This window comes from Sinocyclocheilus anshuiensis, unplaced genomic scaffold (assembly GCF_001515605.1).
Source record: "Sinocyclocheilus anshuiensis isolate Anshui unplaced genomic scaffold, SAMN03320099.WGS_v1.1 scaffold1188, whole genome shotgun sequence".
NCBI classification, from domain to species: Eukaryota; Metazoa; Chordata; class Actinopteri; order Cypriniformes; family Cyprinidae; genus Sinocyclocheilus; species Sinocyclocheilus anshuiensis.
Window position 1 is genome coordinate 230,860 of NW_015547690.1, and position 15,185 is coordinate 246,044.

Consider the following 15,185-nt stretch of genomic DNA (forward strand, 5'->3'; position numbering starts at 1 on the left):
GTGAGTGTGTGTGTGTGTGTGTGTGTGTGTGTGTGTGTGTGCATGCATTTAGGTACATGTGGGTAGCAGTGGGCATACATACACTCGGTATTTTGTCTTAAGATGAACCCAAAATGAAAAAGTTCACACACGCCTCTAGTAGGAAATTAGATAGAAAGATTAAGTAAGTTACTATCTCTACTTTGTAGTTTATGTCCATTTGCATTTCACTGTCTCTCTTTCATTGTTTCGAGGCCACAGAAGGGGACAGTTTTATGGTTCTCTTGGGGACAGTGAGGCGGTCCCTGGTGGTCCTAAAGGGAGGAGACATTCATTTAGTAAAATATTCATCTCCACCCCATCCCCCCTTCAAGCCCTTTCATCTCTTCTCTGCTCCTCATTGACTGTGAGTGTGAAAAGAACATAAATTCACAAATACGGGTGTACACTATTCCTCCTCTTTTGCTCAGAAATCCTCTCTACTCCCATAAAACATCCTTTCTGTTCTTGGTTACAACTTAGATGTTTTTTGTGCAGATTTGTGCAGAGCGGCTGATTTTCAGGCATGAGGAAGTTCAAACAGGGTGCCAGAAATTCACAAGAACATGATCTAGTACCATGGTTTCTTTGAAATCCCGTCTGCAGCCAATAGTGAAGAAAGCTTGATTGTGCAGAAACTATTTTGCTCGTTTTGCCATCTGATTTTACAATAACTATCTAGCCATAAATAACTAGTTATTAGATGTTTTTTCTCTTGTCAGCTGAAGGTTTTTTTTTTTTTTAATGGTTTCTCCTGTAGCTTAATATGCAGTCATTTGCAGGTTGATTTTCTTGAGAAGGGCAAACATTGTAGGTATGTAAACAGTATACAAGTATACTACTCGTATTTACTCTTTTATCATTATAGCAGAAATAGTAAAAGTAGTATGTTATTGTTATTATAGTTGTTGTTCAGAATAACACTAGCATGTTACTTTTACTATTGCTAGTGTGCATAGTATTTTAACTCTGCACATATAGCTAATTTTAAGTATGTATAGGGTTTACTACATGAAATACTGTGTACCACAATGCAGTGCACTAGTCTTGACCTTCTTTTTCTACTGTTATGTATGGTCATTTATTTATTTATTTTACATTATAGTTACATTTATAGGCTTTTATGCCTTTATTGGATAGGACAGTAGAGAAAGACAGAGAAAGAGGATCTCGAGATGGGAATCGAACTCGAGTCGCTGCGAGCACAGTTGCGCTATATGTCGGCACATTAACCACAAGGCTATCGGTGCCAAAAATGTATGAAAATTTATTTAATGCAGACTACCAAGTTAACTTTATACATAAATAATGTAAGAATTTGTTTTTCTCCCCAAGACAACTAGATGCCAATCACTGAATTAAATTTACAATATGATGAGGCCATTCGACAATAATGTAGCATAATAAATTGCAGTAGTTGCATAATATGTTCTGTTTCACATAATATTTAAATGTACAATTATACTGTGCAGTATTCTGTAAATATTAAAGGAATAGCTCACCCATACAGTAGAAGATAGTGGTCAGCAAAACTGTTTGGTTACCAACAGTCCTCAAAAACAAACTAAAAAATAAAAAAATAAATGTATACACACACACATTTCTGATTGCTGATGCTGGTGAAACAGAAATGTAAAAATACTATTGACCAAGTTTCTGCACTCCCTATCACCAATATTTCTCACCTTCAGTCATGTTATCTTTTCAGCGTAATAATCATACATCATTCCCCACACCCCAAGCTTTCCTCGACCCCTCTTGCTATTTACTGCTCTCTCACAGGTTAGCTTTTACACTTTCTAAGCATTTCTGTCTCTCTCTCTCTCTGTGTCTTTGTTCTTTGATCTCAGTGAAAAGATGAACATTAAAGAGCCGCTCTTTCCCGTCAGGGGCCCTCTCCTGCTTCCCCTCATCGTTCTCCTGTCCTCTCCTCTCCTCTTTTTCACCACTCTCTCCCTCTCCTTGCTCTCCTATGGCCACTCTTTTTTTCTCTCCTCTCCTCTCTTTTTCTCTCACTGTCGTGCCAGAGTTTTGGCATTGTGCTCCAAGAAGAACTTGTGCGCTGGTCAGAGAATTCTGGGATCTCATTATCTCTCGCATCAGTCAAGGATCTGCTCAATTCAGGAATCCTTTGGGAAATAAAAGACAACTGCTAAAATAAACTATTCCAATTTTATACATTTTCTTGAGATCATTACTCTATTAACCTCCATATGTTAAGAAAGATCATTATATATTATTTTATTGGAATAAACATAAATTATATTAAACTTAGCATGTAACTTTAAATATATATACAGTATATATATATATATATATATGTGTGTGTGTGTATTCTGTGTACCTCTGTATATATATATATATATATATATATAATGTTTTTATTTTATGTCTGTTAGGTGCTACTAGTGACCTTAAATGCAGCTAACAAAGTTTATTCTGCCTCTCTTCTTGTATCAGACACGCATATGCACGTACCTCTGACAGTGTAAGGTGATGCAAGCTAATATTTATTTTACTCTCACTACATGTATATATTTGCAGAATGGCTGCTCTGATCAAAGCAGGGAGCTGTTAATGCCAGTTTGTTTAAACTGCAAAAGTCACAACGTTAAGCTCTGCTGCCATCATTACATTAACACAGCCTGACACCATTTCCTGATGAAGAATAACGTAAGCATGTCAGTCCAAATGAGTTCATTTCAACTTTCCACTGCAAGCACAGCCTCACGAGGAGAAGAAACGGTCTTGACTCGACACGTGACAATGTGTAGAAGGAAAGAACGAGAGAGAGAACAATGAAAAAAGTGTGTGTGTTTGTGGAGGGGGCTCAGGAAATGGTTTCCATATGTGGTGCCCTCTCTCCCACAGTCTGTTCATGATATAACCATTCAAAAGGTGGAATGCATCTTATTGCATTCTCTCTCTCTTTCTCTACATGTCAAACAGACTTCTGTCATGCTGATTTATAAGTTCACATCATACACAATATAGTGTTAAGATGCACAACCAATGCTGCTACATTTTCCATAGTTCCTGAAGGATATTTTGAAATATATATTGTATATTTAAAATATAAATTCTTGGAAATAAAAAACGTCTTGGAATATATGACCCAAATCAGAATTTTCACCGCATATTGTCATCTGAACAAGTAACAAGCCTGCCACGTTTGTTCTGACCAACTGAGGAAAAAAGCATTACAATAAATCGTGCTACCAATGGTGATTTAATCTAACGATCGATTAGCTCATATCACATCAAACCGTGCAAATTATTATTATTGTTATACTTTATTCTCAGACTATTAATGTTAACAACATCAGCATTGTGTGACTATGAGTATAGTGTGTGTAGACTTCAATATCTGTACAGTCTAATCTCTTAATTGTCATACTCTTCGAATTTCATACCAAGAAATTTGTTTAACCCAAAAAGCAAACTATGCTCCCTTCGAACTGGTTGTCTTTAAAATACAAATCTTGTGTAATCCCAGGCTATCTGTATTCAGAAGCACATTCAAAACTGGAATATAATTTAATTTAATTCACATGTGTTTCATATAATCCTTTCTGGATTACAATCAAAGGCTATAAACGATCCGCCACCTGCAGGATCCTCACATGCGATAACCTAGTAGCCGGGACAACTTCTTTATGTTTACAGACGTGGCGTAATGACGCAGCAGCATGCTCGAATTTCCCTCGAAAACCTACCCGTACCACTCAAATTAGAAAACATTATTATAAGCTAATCCTTGTGAATCGGGCTAAAGTAAGGCGATAGTTTCGAACACTGGCTGGTTATGTACTTGCTCAAATATTGATTTCGGATAATTTTTAACCAAAAAAAGTTAAAATTAGAAAACATTATTATAAGCTAACCGTTGTGAATCGGGCTAAAGTAAGGTGATAGTTTTGAACACTGGCCGGTTATGTACTTGCTCAAATATTGATTTTGGATACACTGAAAAAAATGTTTCATTGATCCAATTAAAAAAATGTAGGGTAATGATTCACATCTATATTTTGTAACTTGAACCAATGAAAAATAAATAACTTGCCCTAAACAATATTTTCTATGTCTATGAAAACTATTTTATAAAACCCGGCACAAAGTATATTTTTCTTGTTCAAGAAAGTCAATTTAAATTCTATTTTTGATCTAAACAAAAAGATATAGATTTGGTTTGACCTCACCATTATGGCGATCAGGGTTTGCTTTAGTTGGGCTCTTGACCATTGACTTTTTAATGTTAGTTTTTTCCTGGCTGTTGTTTGATCCAAACAAAAAAATATAGATTTAATCAAAACAAAAATTCTCATAAGAAATTTATTTTTATAGTTTTTATAGACAGAACATATTGTATAGGGCAAGTTATTTATTTTTCATTGGCTCAAGTTAAAAAATATAGATTATATAGATCATTACCCTAAATTTGTTTAATTGGATGAATGAAACATTTTTTTTTCAGCGTAATTTCCAAGTTAAATCTATATCAGTTGTTTTATTTTTCCAATTTGTTAAACTAGAAAATTAAGAAAAAAGCAAACAAATAAAGGAACATTCATGCAATTTTCTGTTTTATTTTAATTAAATTCCAAATGTTAATTTAAAAACACAGCAAAACATGAATTTTTTATCTGGAAACATTTCCCCATAAAACATGAAAAAACTAGTTTAACAAACTAACATAAAACAGTTTATCTCAGAATCACAACAAACGGCATCAAAACTATATGGTTTTATTCCACTCTGAGTTCACAATATTGGCATTACTGAATTTTAGGTGCTAACTCACCTTTTCCGAGGTTGAGCATTACCTGCTGAATAAAATATAAAGTGCTTTTCATACACTTAGTCCAGGTGCAGAGCATAAATCAGTCTGAAAAAATGGACATAGAAGGCCTGAGATCGGTCGGTTCATCCATTACAAAGCTTTCTTCCAAGATGATTCCCAAGATGGGTTAGATGTGGAATTGCTTGATCAATGCTGAGGATTCTTACTGGAGTCTGTCTTGTCAGCTGCATCCTAACAGAGGAAGAAACAGATTGACGAGTCAGTTAGATAATGCTGTTGTCAAATACTCAAGATCATATGCTGCGTTCACACCACGTTCTACTTGGAGCAACACTATTGATGCCTAAATTAATCTGCAGCAGTCAGGTACAGTGGTCACGTGGTACAAGTAGAAGCTCTCAGAAAATTCCCAGATTACAGATGGTAATTATGAGTTCTACAAGGACATGAATTCTTTTTCCAAGTTGGAATCTTGTAATTATGGCAAATACAACATGGGATGAATGCACTTATAAGTACCTGGTTTACTGTAAAAAGAGCTGGCCTTTGGGTGATGCCAGGCTTTTCGTTGACAACTTTTCTGTGAAGAGCAAACATTAAAGTTACAGTCTTTATAAGGGCATCTGACTTAAGGGTTTACATGTAATTGTGCAGTGTGCTAGTCAATAAAGTGATCCTCCTCAGAACAGGTCTCAGTTAACCCACATGGCATACTGCTGCTCTGGAGTTTTGCTGTGAGGTGACATAAGTGTACATTTTAGTGCATAAAGTAACTTAAATGTATGTACATGCCTGATGTGAACAACGACATTGTTTCGTTATTGTATAACTTCCATGTTTGAAAATAGAGATAGGATTTCACAGACAGGGCTTAGCTTAAGCCAGGGACTAGGCCTTGGTTAAATTAGGATATTTAAATAATTTATAAAAATGCCTTCAAAACTTTACTGGTGTGCATCTTGAGACACGACAATGGCACTGACATATTTTAAGATGTGTCAGTACAAGATATTTTCAGTTAAGACAGCTTGAACATGCATTTTAGTCTGAGACTGGCCTGTGAATATGGGGGATAATATTTAACGTAGACTAACCATGTTCCGTACAAAACGATGTTCCGTACAGATGATGTTTTAGCGCCGATCGCTGAATAAATACTTCCAGGTCGTGCATAAACTATATATCTGTGTCATCCTTATTTCTCCCTCTTTCACCCCCGACCAAGACAGAGACCCACCCGCCGTTTGTTTCAGTGTGATTTCAGTAAGTTTGCTAGGTGCGCCCACTGCGCTTGAAAATGGACGGTGGGCAAGCAGACTGCGCTTGTCAAAGGAGGGGGCTTTTTTGAAAAAGACGCGTTTGAGAGAGGCGGGGCATAGAGGACCAACAATAATGTGTTTTTTGAACATTAAAGCATGTCAGCATATTCTGTTACAACAAATACACAAAATAATGATCTTTAAAATAGCATCATATGACCCCTTTAAAAATATGAGTTCATCTAACCTTGATATTTTACATTCGTCAAAACAAATATGTCTTAGTTGAGCTCTTAATGAAAAATATTTATATTTATCAATGTTTTGAACTAAAAAAAATTACTTGAAAAATAAAACAAATAGTAAATTTAATTGAAAGACAAATTATTAATTGGATGAAGTACTGCTTGAAAAACTTTTTTCAGTGTAATTTTTAACCAAAAAAAGTTACGGACTGCAGCTTTAACAATAAATTGACAAGAAGTGATAGTAAAGACATTTATAATGTTGCAAAAGATTTCTATTTCAATCAATTTTGTTCTTTTGAACTTTCTATTTATGAACGAAAACTGTAATATTTCACAATATTACGTTTTTTTCACTGTAGTGTTTTCAACCTCAAACTTTTCAATAGTATTTTATGTATCAGTTTATAATAATAAATTCGTGCAGATAATTCAAGACAAAATTTTCTCTTTTCTCAACATTATTACATTTACATTTACATTTAATTTCCAAAATGTGGCAAAAACAGTGGCCTCAAGGAGAATTACTATCATTCTCATTCTCTTCTGCTATCAGTACCATCCTCCATGTTAAAACAATTAGCAAAAACATAACAGTGTGATTGTTAATCAACCTGAAATGCAACCTGAACACACAAACAAACAAACAAACATGGTAGCCTCGCTGAGATGAAGAAACAAGAGGCTGTTTGTCTTCCTGTAGCTTCTAAAACAAGTTACGAATGAGTGTGTAAAGTTACAAATAAAGGTACTATGAGGCATTTTGAAATGGCCACAATCGATTTATGTGTTAAGCTACTATTGCAAATATTGATTTTGTAGTAAAGTGTCATGATAGAAGATAAATAATCATTTTAGGTCCTTTTGTCACAATAATCATAAAAGATTCATCTTAAAAAGTATGTGTGTGTGCGTACTTGTGTGTTTAGTTTGGGCAATAGGGGCCATAGTTTGGGTGATAGGGGCTGCAGAGCATTGATATGGCATGAGTGTGTGTTTGTATCTTTAGTAGTTTGCTGATGTTTACTGATTATGAAGACACACTATGAGGGTGCTGTAACTCACACATGCATGCCTGCTTCTGGTATGGATATGGGAGTGTGTGTTATGGGAGGAGGTATAAACATGTCTTGTGATTGTAGACGTTCAAAATGGCTCATGGTGCACAGTGAGAAGGCATAGCGAGCGGTTGACTCAGACCTTCCAAAAGCTAAACACATATTCCTTAATACATGAACCTGAACGGATTTGGTGAAACTCAAAACTGGCAGATCCTTTCATCTTCAAAGTACTGTGAAGTAGAATATGACTGTATACTTGTCCTAAAGTCCCAGTGGCGGACTGGCCATGTGGAGCACTGGGAGTTTTCCCGGTGGGCCACTGTACAATGTGGGCCTGCCCGTTGCGTAAATATATATAAAGAATGAATTATAGTAAATGTACATAGCCTATATCCCTCCATCGGCCCAGACGAATGGCCCACTTGAGTCAAACATTTTAATTAATTAAGCGCGCTCTGGCTCAGTGCAGCAGTTCAAAAGCGCTCGTCAATGTCAAAATGTTTGAAATAGCCAATCAAATCGAAGAAGGCGATTTACTGTTCACAGAAGCTGAGCTGCGCACCACTTGAATGCGAGCTGAGATAAGATAAGCAGCTGAACATGACGAGACAATTCAGCAATATTTGTCAACTGTTTACGATAAAAAAAAAAGTTAAACGACAGACATTACTTTTCAGGGATGCAAACTACTGGCATTTTCGAATTTATTAATGCCATTTACGTTATTCGTCACAATATAAGATAAGAGTGAATGTTTGTAAATCTCTATCCAGGCTTTCTTCTGTAATTTCACGTGTCTAAACAAAAAGAAAAAAAAAGTTAAAAAAAATATATATATCATTCATATCAAATGTGAAGACTTTCGCTTTCAAGTGCCGTGATTAGGAAAGTGATATATAGGCCTATTATAGCCTAATAAAAATATTATTTGCTATTTACATCACATGCATTATTTTATATACACACTGGCGGTCAAATGTTTCAAATAATTAAGACTTTTTATTTATTAATTTATTTATTGAAAGAAGGCTGAATTTATTTGATAAACAAACAGTAAAAATAATAATATGAAATATTGTGGTTTTCTATTAAAGATATTTTAAAATGTAGGCTAATTTATTTCTGTGATTAAAGCTGAAGCTGAAAGCTAAATTCTTTCAGTCATTCATAAAATAACGTTACTGTCACTTTTTTATTAATTTAATGCAACCTTGTTGAATAAAAGTATTAACTTATATACATTTTTAAGCTTACCCTAGACTGAATAGTAATGTATCACATTTTCCACAAAAATATGAAGCAGCACACTGTTTTCACAAAATTGATAATAATCAGAAATGTTTCTTAAGCAGCAAATCAGCATATTAGAATGATTTCTGAAGGACCAATAGAAAGTTACTATAAAAACCGTCCAAATTCTGCACTACATCCCAAGTCTTCTAGAGCAGAGCACTGGTGTCATATGGACTTATATTATGGTATGCATTTAACTTTAGTGATATTAAACTGTCCCTCTAAAAGAGATGTGTAAAAATTCTTCTAAATTATTTACTATTTGTCATATACACCAGGAAAGACAAATTATAATGTAAGAAGTATGCCAGTTATTCATTAATGTTAATGATAAGAATTTCAATTATATATATATATATAAAATAGTGGTGTTAAAAATTGCTCTGTGCATAATGAGCTGGTGGGTTTATGGTGTGGTGGGCCGCTCTGTGCCAGAAAATCCAGGGCCACTTTTTATCCCCAGTCCACCCCTGTAAAGTCCTATTGCGAGCCTGCTCTATACTACAGGAAGATGTTGAGCAACCTTATTTACAACCGTATTTCCGTATAGTAGTAAGAATCATTCTGAATCATTGAATCACTAATCATTCTTTTTTGTCCTGCGATGAAATAAGCTGCCCAGTAAGATATGTATGAAGGTAAATCAGTAGCTAAACTCGAGAGCTTACTGATTTGAATGTGAGATCTTGCCATATTAATATCCGTATTTGTAAGTTGAAATTTATACTCACAGCTTTGATGTGAAAAGCTGAATCTCTCGATTTGCACAGACAGACAATAATCAAAACACCCGTGTTTTGAATTCGAAGCTGCAAATTAATAGTTACAAATGTGTAAAATGGCATTCACATAAACAAAATGACAGACACAATGTGCACGACATATTTGCTTTTGCTCTTTACTTCAGTTTCGCTGTACAACCACAAGTCAGCACTTACAACCTCTCAGATCTGGCAGTACAACTTCAAATCCTAGCGCTTTTGACTTTTGCTACTCCTTTCACGATATTCCTGTAGCAAAACTCACTTGTGCACTTGTACATGCAGATGTGCAAATTGGGGGTGCTCCGATTGATTGGCTACCGATCACTATCGGCCGATAATCACGTTACTTCAAACGCTGGCGCTTTGACTTTTGCTACTCATTTCGCAATATTCCTGTAGCAAAACTCACTGGTGCACTTGTGCCATCACACTGCTCCACCATGTTTCAGAGATGATGTTGTATGCTTTGGATCATGAGCTGTTTCAAGCATTCTCCATACTTTTTTCTTCCCGTCATTCTGGTACAGGTTGATCTTAATTTCAGCTGTCCAAAGAATGCTTTTTTAGATGTTTTTTTGGCCAAGTCTAATCTGGCCTTGTTTGCACCTTGTGGTGAACCCTCTTTATTTGCTCTCTATAGTCTTCTCTTGATTGTAGACTTTGACAGTGACATGCTTACCTCCTGGAGAGTCTTCTTTACTTGGCTGGATGTTGTGAAAGGGTTTTTCTTTACCATGGAGAGGATCCTCCGATCATCCACCACTGTTGTCCTCCGTGGATGTCCAGGCCTTTTTATGTTGCTGAGCTCACCAATGCATTCTTTTTTTTTTTCTCAGAATGTACCAAACTGTTGATTTGACCACTCCTAATGCTCCTGCTATCTCTCTAATGGATTTGTTTTGTTTTTGAAGCCTAACAATTGTCTGTTTCACCTGAATGGAGATCTCCTTTGACCGCATGATGTGGGTTCACAGCAACAGCTTCCAAATGCAAATGGCACACTGTCCAATTACTTATGGTTGAAAAAGGACGGAGGTACATATTAAAGAGCTGTAATTCCTTAACCTTTCCTCCAATTGTGATGAGAATACCCTCAAATCTCAGTGTGTGCAATTTAAGTTTATATTCATTATGTAACTTGAATATGTTTTGGTCAGCAGCTAAAATAATAAAAATTGTGCCTGTGTCCAAATATATATGGACCTGACTGTATGTGTCCACTAAAAAGCTGTCACTCACTTAAGTTCATTATGATCTCACAAAGTTCCGTTATAATAAATTAATCTCTTATTTATCACATCTACACTTTGTTTGTTATAATGAGAGGATTCTCAAGCCTGCAGAACTCAGCACTGAACAAAACTCTGGCATTTTGAGCAGTGAGTGAATTCTGACTCTGACTGGCCATTGCATTCAAGAAACCAACAGATATGTCTGTGATTGGCTACATTGCTCAATGCTGCAAAACAAATTGTAAATAGAAACTTTTGACACTCCACTGAGCGTGAACACAAATATGCACTGGAGCATTTGCCAAATCTGTTTCACCAATTTCCTATTTTTAGCACCTCAGTTGAGGGTGCTAAGCACTCTATAGGACCCCTGTATAACTGTGCTGGGCTTTTTAACAGTTTATGTGCCTTGTGGTTCTATGCGCCAAAATTTAAGTGCTTCTTTTCTCAGTGGTAAAAGACCATAGGCTGATCAGCTCAATAGTGGGTTGCGCCACCTAGTGTGCAGGCAAAAAATGTATTTTCGGTCAGTGCCACCTATCATACAGAAAAGCCAAAAACAGTTGTTTCCTTTTCAGTGTGTAGGCACCGTTCATCTGCAATTCACTTTGCTTTATCATGTCTCGCTAAGTGTGAAAGGGCCTTCAAGTAGGAAAACATTTGTCAAATTTGTTTGATTTGGTTATTTTACTGTTCTTTACATACTATTTTAATTTTAATAATATTTCAAAGTAGCTTTTATTTTAATATTTTCAGCTTTTTATATTTGCTATTTTAATTTGAACAATTTTGTTTAGTTTTAGTCATTTTGTTATGTGCTTTTACCATTTTTATTAATTTTAGTTTTTTCTATTTAGCTTTGACTTTTTATTTCTAATATTTATATTTTATTTTATTTTATTTCAGGTTTTAATAGTTTAGTTAACTATGACAACAGTGGATGCAGGTGCAAATGCCTTGTAGACTTCATGATTTCAAAGAATCAATTAATGTTTTTTTTTTTTTGGACTGATACAAAAGTGACTAAATCAGATTCAATGCTGCATTGCTTGTATACAAAAGCATCTCTGTTGACTGACTTTTACCTTGCCTAAAACCCTTCAGAATTCTCTTGAATGGTTTTATGGCACTTCAAGATAAAGTTTTGTTACATCCGATGTTGTTCTTCATTATGAGAAACAGACCAAACTCTCTTCTCATTAGTGGCTGGAGAAGTAGACCCCTGAGGCTGACAGGAGAGATTTCAGAGGGGACAAGCTGTAGTGTGTAATTGGGTCCATCCGGTCCATCTGGTCCTTCAGAGAGGTCACTTGAAGTCAGAGTTCTCCACAGCAATTTTCTGTAATTCATTTAGTTTTCTTTTTTACTGCTTGCTTCTTTTTTGGAAGTATGTTTGCAAGAGTCAGTTATCTTCTTAATTTTTTTGTTCTTTTCATTTAATTTTTCAAGTCCCTTATACCTTATTGTTACAGAAGAGCCTAAGTGTATTTTGTTTTTCTTCATCCTAATTCATGCAAACCCACACTGACAATCCTCCTTGAAAAAAAAAACCATTATAATAATACTTGAATAAGGGCTGTTTAAGACAACAACACAAAATCCTCAGCAGACTTGAGTGACACTCATCATCTCAAGAAAATATGGCAAGGCATTGTGGGTAGCGGTGAGAATTCCTGGCTGTCTCTGTCTGATTAAAATGTGATGTGTTGAAAGTTGGCTTTGATCTTAGGAAATGTCTGCGAGGGGAGCAGTTGGAATTTAGCTTGGGATTTTTCCCTCCCGCTCTCTCTGTGATTTGGCCCTACCGATAGATAGTGTCACCATTCATTTCCTGCTCAAGCTCCTACACCATTCTGTGCAGACGCTAGACCTGGATCAGGGATCCGAAATGAATAGATCACATGCCGAGCTTTTGTGGCTTGTGCATAGCTCTGTTTTCTTCTATGCTTCTCTCTAAATGTATGCGTGTGCTTTGGATTGTACATGCTCAGTTAACATGACATTTTGCAAATAACCCCAAAGACTTGGAACATCACACCCCACGGAATGAGTGGAAGAATACACCATATGAAAAAGACTCCTAATGTGCTTAAATGTTTTTCTTCGTCTCTGATTCCAGGCCCCCTGCACTGGCGGCCAGCCCGGCATTTTCTGATATCTCCCTCATCCGGATCTCGCCACATCGGAACCCTTCCGTGGGGGCGGAGTCACCCTTTAACCCCCCACATCCATACATTAACCCCTACATGGACTATATCCGCTCGCTGCATAGCAGTCCCTCTCTGTCCATGATCTCTGCGGCCAGGGGCCTCAGTCCTGCAGATGGTGAGTACCTCAGAGACCTGTTCTGGGCCTGCTAAAGTTGTTGTTAAATTGTCAACTTATTAAGGACCGTGCACAGACCTTTTGAGGGGCATGTGCTGAAACTGAAAAAGTTTTTTTGGGCACATCTTAATGACAAATTAAATAACACAAACTAATAGTCTCAAAAGCTTTAGATTTATTCACTATTAATAACCATAATAATAATAGCCTATAGTTTGAAGAAAAATATTTTATTTAGCTATTCTGCTTGGTTTTATAAGCTAATTTGTATTATGTTGTTTGCATGTTTATGTATGTCATTGAGAAAAGGGGAAGGTAAAACATTGAGTCAATTATTTTTGCCAAACTATTTTGAAACATAATTTAAATAATTATGTCCAACACAATTCCAGTCAATATAGGAGATTATAAGAAACTATAGCCATACCATCACTATAGCATATCCAACATGTATCCGCATACCTGGCAAAAACTTGATACTGTGGAGCACCATTGATGTTGGTCTCATGAAGGTCTAAAATAAGCCAGCAATAAACAAATTAATAAAATATTGTGAAAAGTGCAGTTGCAGTGAAAAGTTTGAATTGTAGAGCTCTCCCCTCCTAATAATATATATATATATATATATATATATATATACGCAGAATATTACATTCTGCATGATAAAATATAAAGATTTCGTGGTGATCTGATTCTGTAATGTTTTTTTTTTAGTTAATAAAACATTTACTTAAAACCATATTTTACTACGTTTGCATGTGAAGACAAGTGGAGAGTATAGAATAACAGATTAAGAAATTAGCTAGCTAGCGAATACATGCATATTAACAGCGTAAACATGAACCATGCAACCATATAGGCCTAATATGATTAAATGTTAATAAATTAAGTGTATCAGCAGTAATAAATCAAAACAATTTTTTTTTTAGAAATATATTTTAAGTTACCTAGGTGACGAGGATCACTCAGTCGCTTTGTGTCAAACTCAAATGCAGTTACGGGGTTTTTGACCTGCGATTGTGTGCAAATGCGCATTTGGTCCGTCAGTAAAACGGTGGCATCACATTACGTTTTTACCAACAGGTTAGAAAGTTTGCTGTAGCTATGGGTACTCAGTTTTACCTGTTGTAAAATACATTTGGCCAAAATCTAATTTTATGAGATGAAATACTACTGTATGGACAGGCTATTTAAGTGTATTGGCTATGACTAGATGGCAAATGTTAGCCCTTTCTCTCCGGTCCCTCATGTCTCATACCTAAAATACATAAAATATGAGCCTTTATAGTGTTTCTTGCGTAAAGCAAATGCTGTACTTATTCAAACAACAAGATCTTTATTTACCCTTGCAAGACTTCAGTTAATTCAGTCAAGATTTTACTGACAGTTTGAGCGGATCCAACAAGATTTAGTCACAAGCTCTTTTTAATACCTCTCACTGGCTTGTAAATATTTGTAAAACAGGCAGACAAACGTAAAGGGTGATAGCATTGATTTATTGAAGAAGAAAAACAAAAACAAACACCGCCACCAAAAAAAGGGCACTTCGGAGTGTAAGGGAAAAAAGGGCATAGCACACAATTCTAAGTATTAAACTTCTACACAAAACATGTCCTTCAGAAACTGATAATAGATTAAAAGTCTATCTATCTATACAGTTTTATCTATCATTCTGTCAATCTATCTGGTGAGGCCTGGGATAATGCAATCATATATCCCTAATATTATCTGTCTGTGGTGCTTCTCTCTGGAAGGTGAGACCATAGTTTGATCATTTGGCTGAGGTCACTCTCTTTGATCTTTGTCTCATGCCAGCAAACCTCTGGAGGAACATTCAACGTGTCAGGCAGAGTCTAGTGATCACATCCTGAGTTAAGATGGGGGTGAAGTTCAAGGCCATGGTTGAGGGCAGAGGGCACAAGAAGGGAGGGAAGGATGAGAAGTGGGAATGGTTTAGAAGATGGACTCCAGAGGCCTGACGGGAAGCCATTTTGGTTTCTTGTGTGAAGTCGGACTGGGAAATCCATTACAGGGTCAGCAAAGACAGCTGTTTTTAAAAGGTCTCTGCAGTATGCTGGCCTCTTGGCCTTCTCCTCAGGCATGGAGTTTTAATTGAAGCCTGAAGCACAAATACCAAAGTGGGGCAATCAGAGGGGCCTCATACAGGCCACAGATAATCACAACTGT

At 36.1% G+C, this 15,185-nt stretch overlaps 1 protein-coding gene across 1 annotated transcript in view; it reads left to right on the forward strand.

The window, feature by feature from the left end:
• The window catches only part of LOC107703603 (transcriptional activator GLI3-like), a 157,041-nt gene extending 144,008 nt beyond the window's left edge, over positions 1–13,033 (forward strand). Inside the window, exon 5 of the mRNA XM_016506294.1 lies at positions 12,793–13,033. Within this exon, the coding sequence (XP_016361780.1) occupies positions 12,793–13,033 (241 nt within the window). The remainder of the gene's footprint in view (positions 1–12,792) is intronic.
• The last annotated feature ends 2,152 nt before the right edge of the window (positions 13,034–15,185 follow it).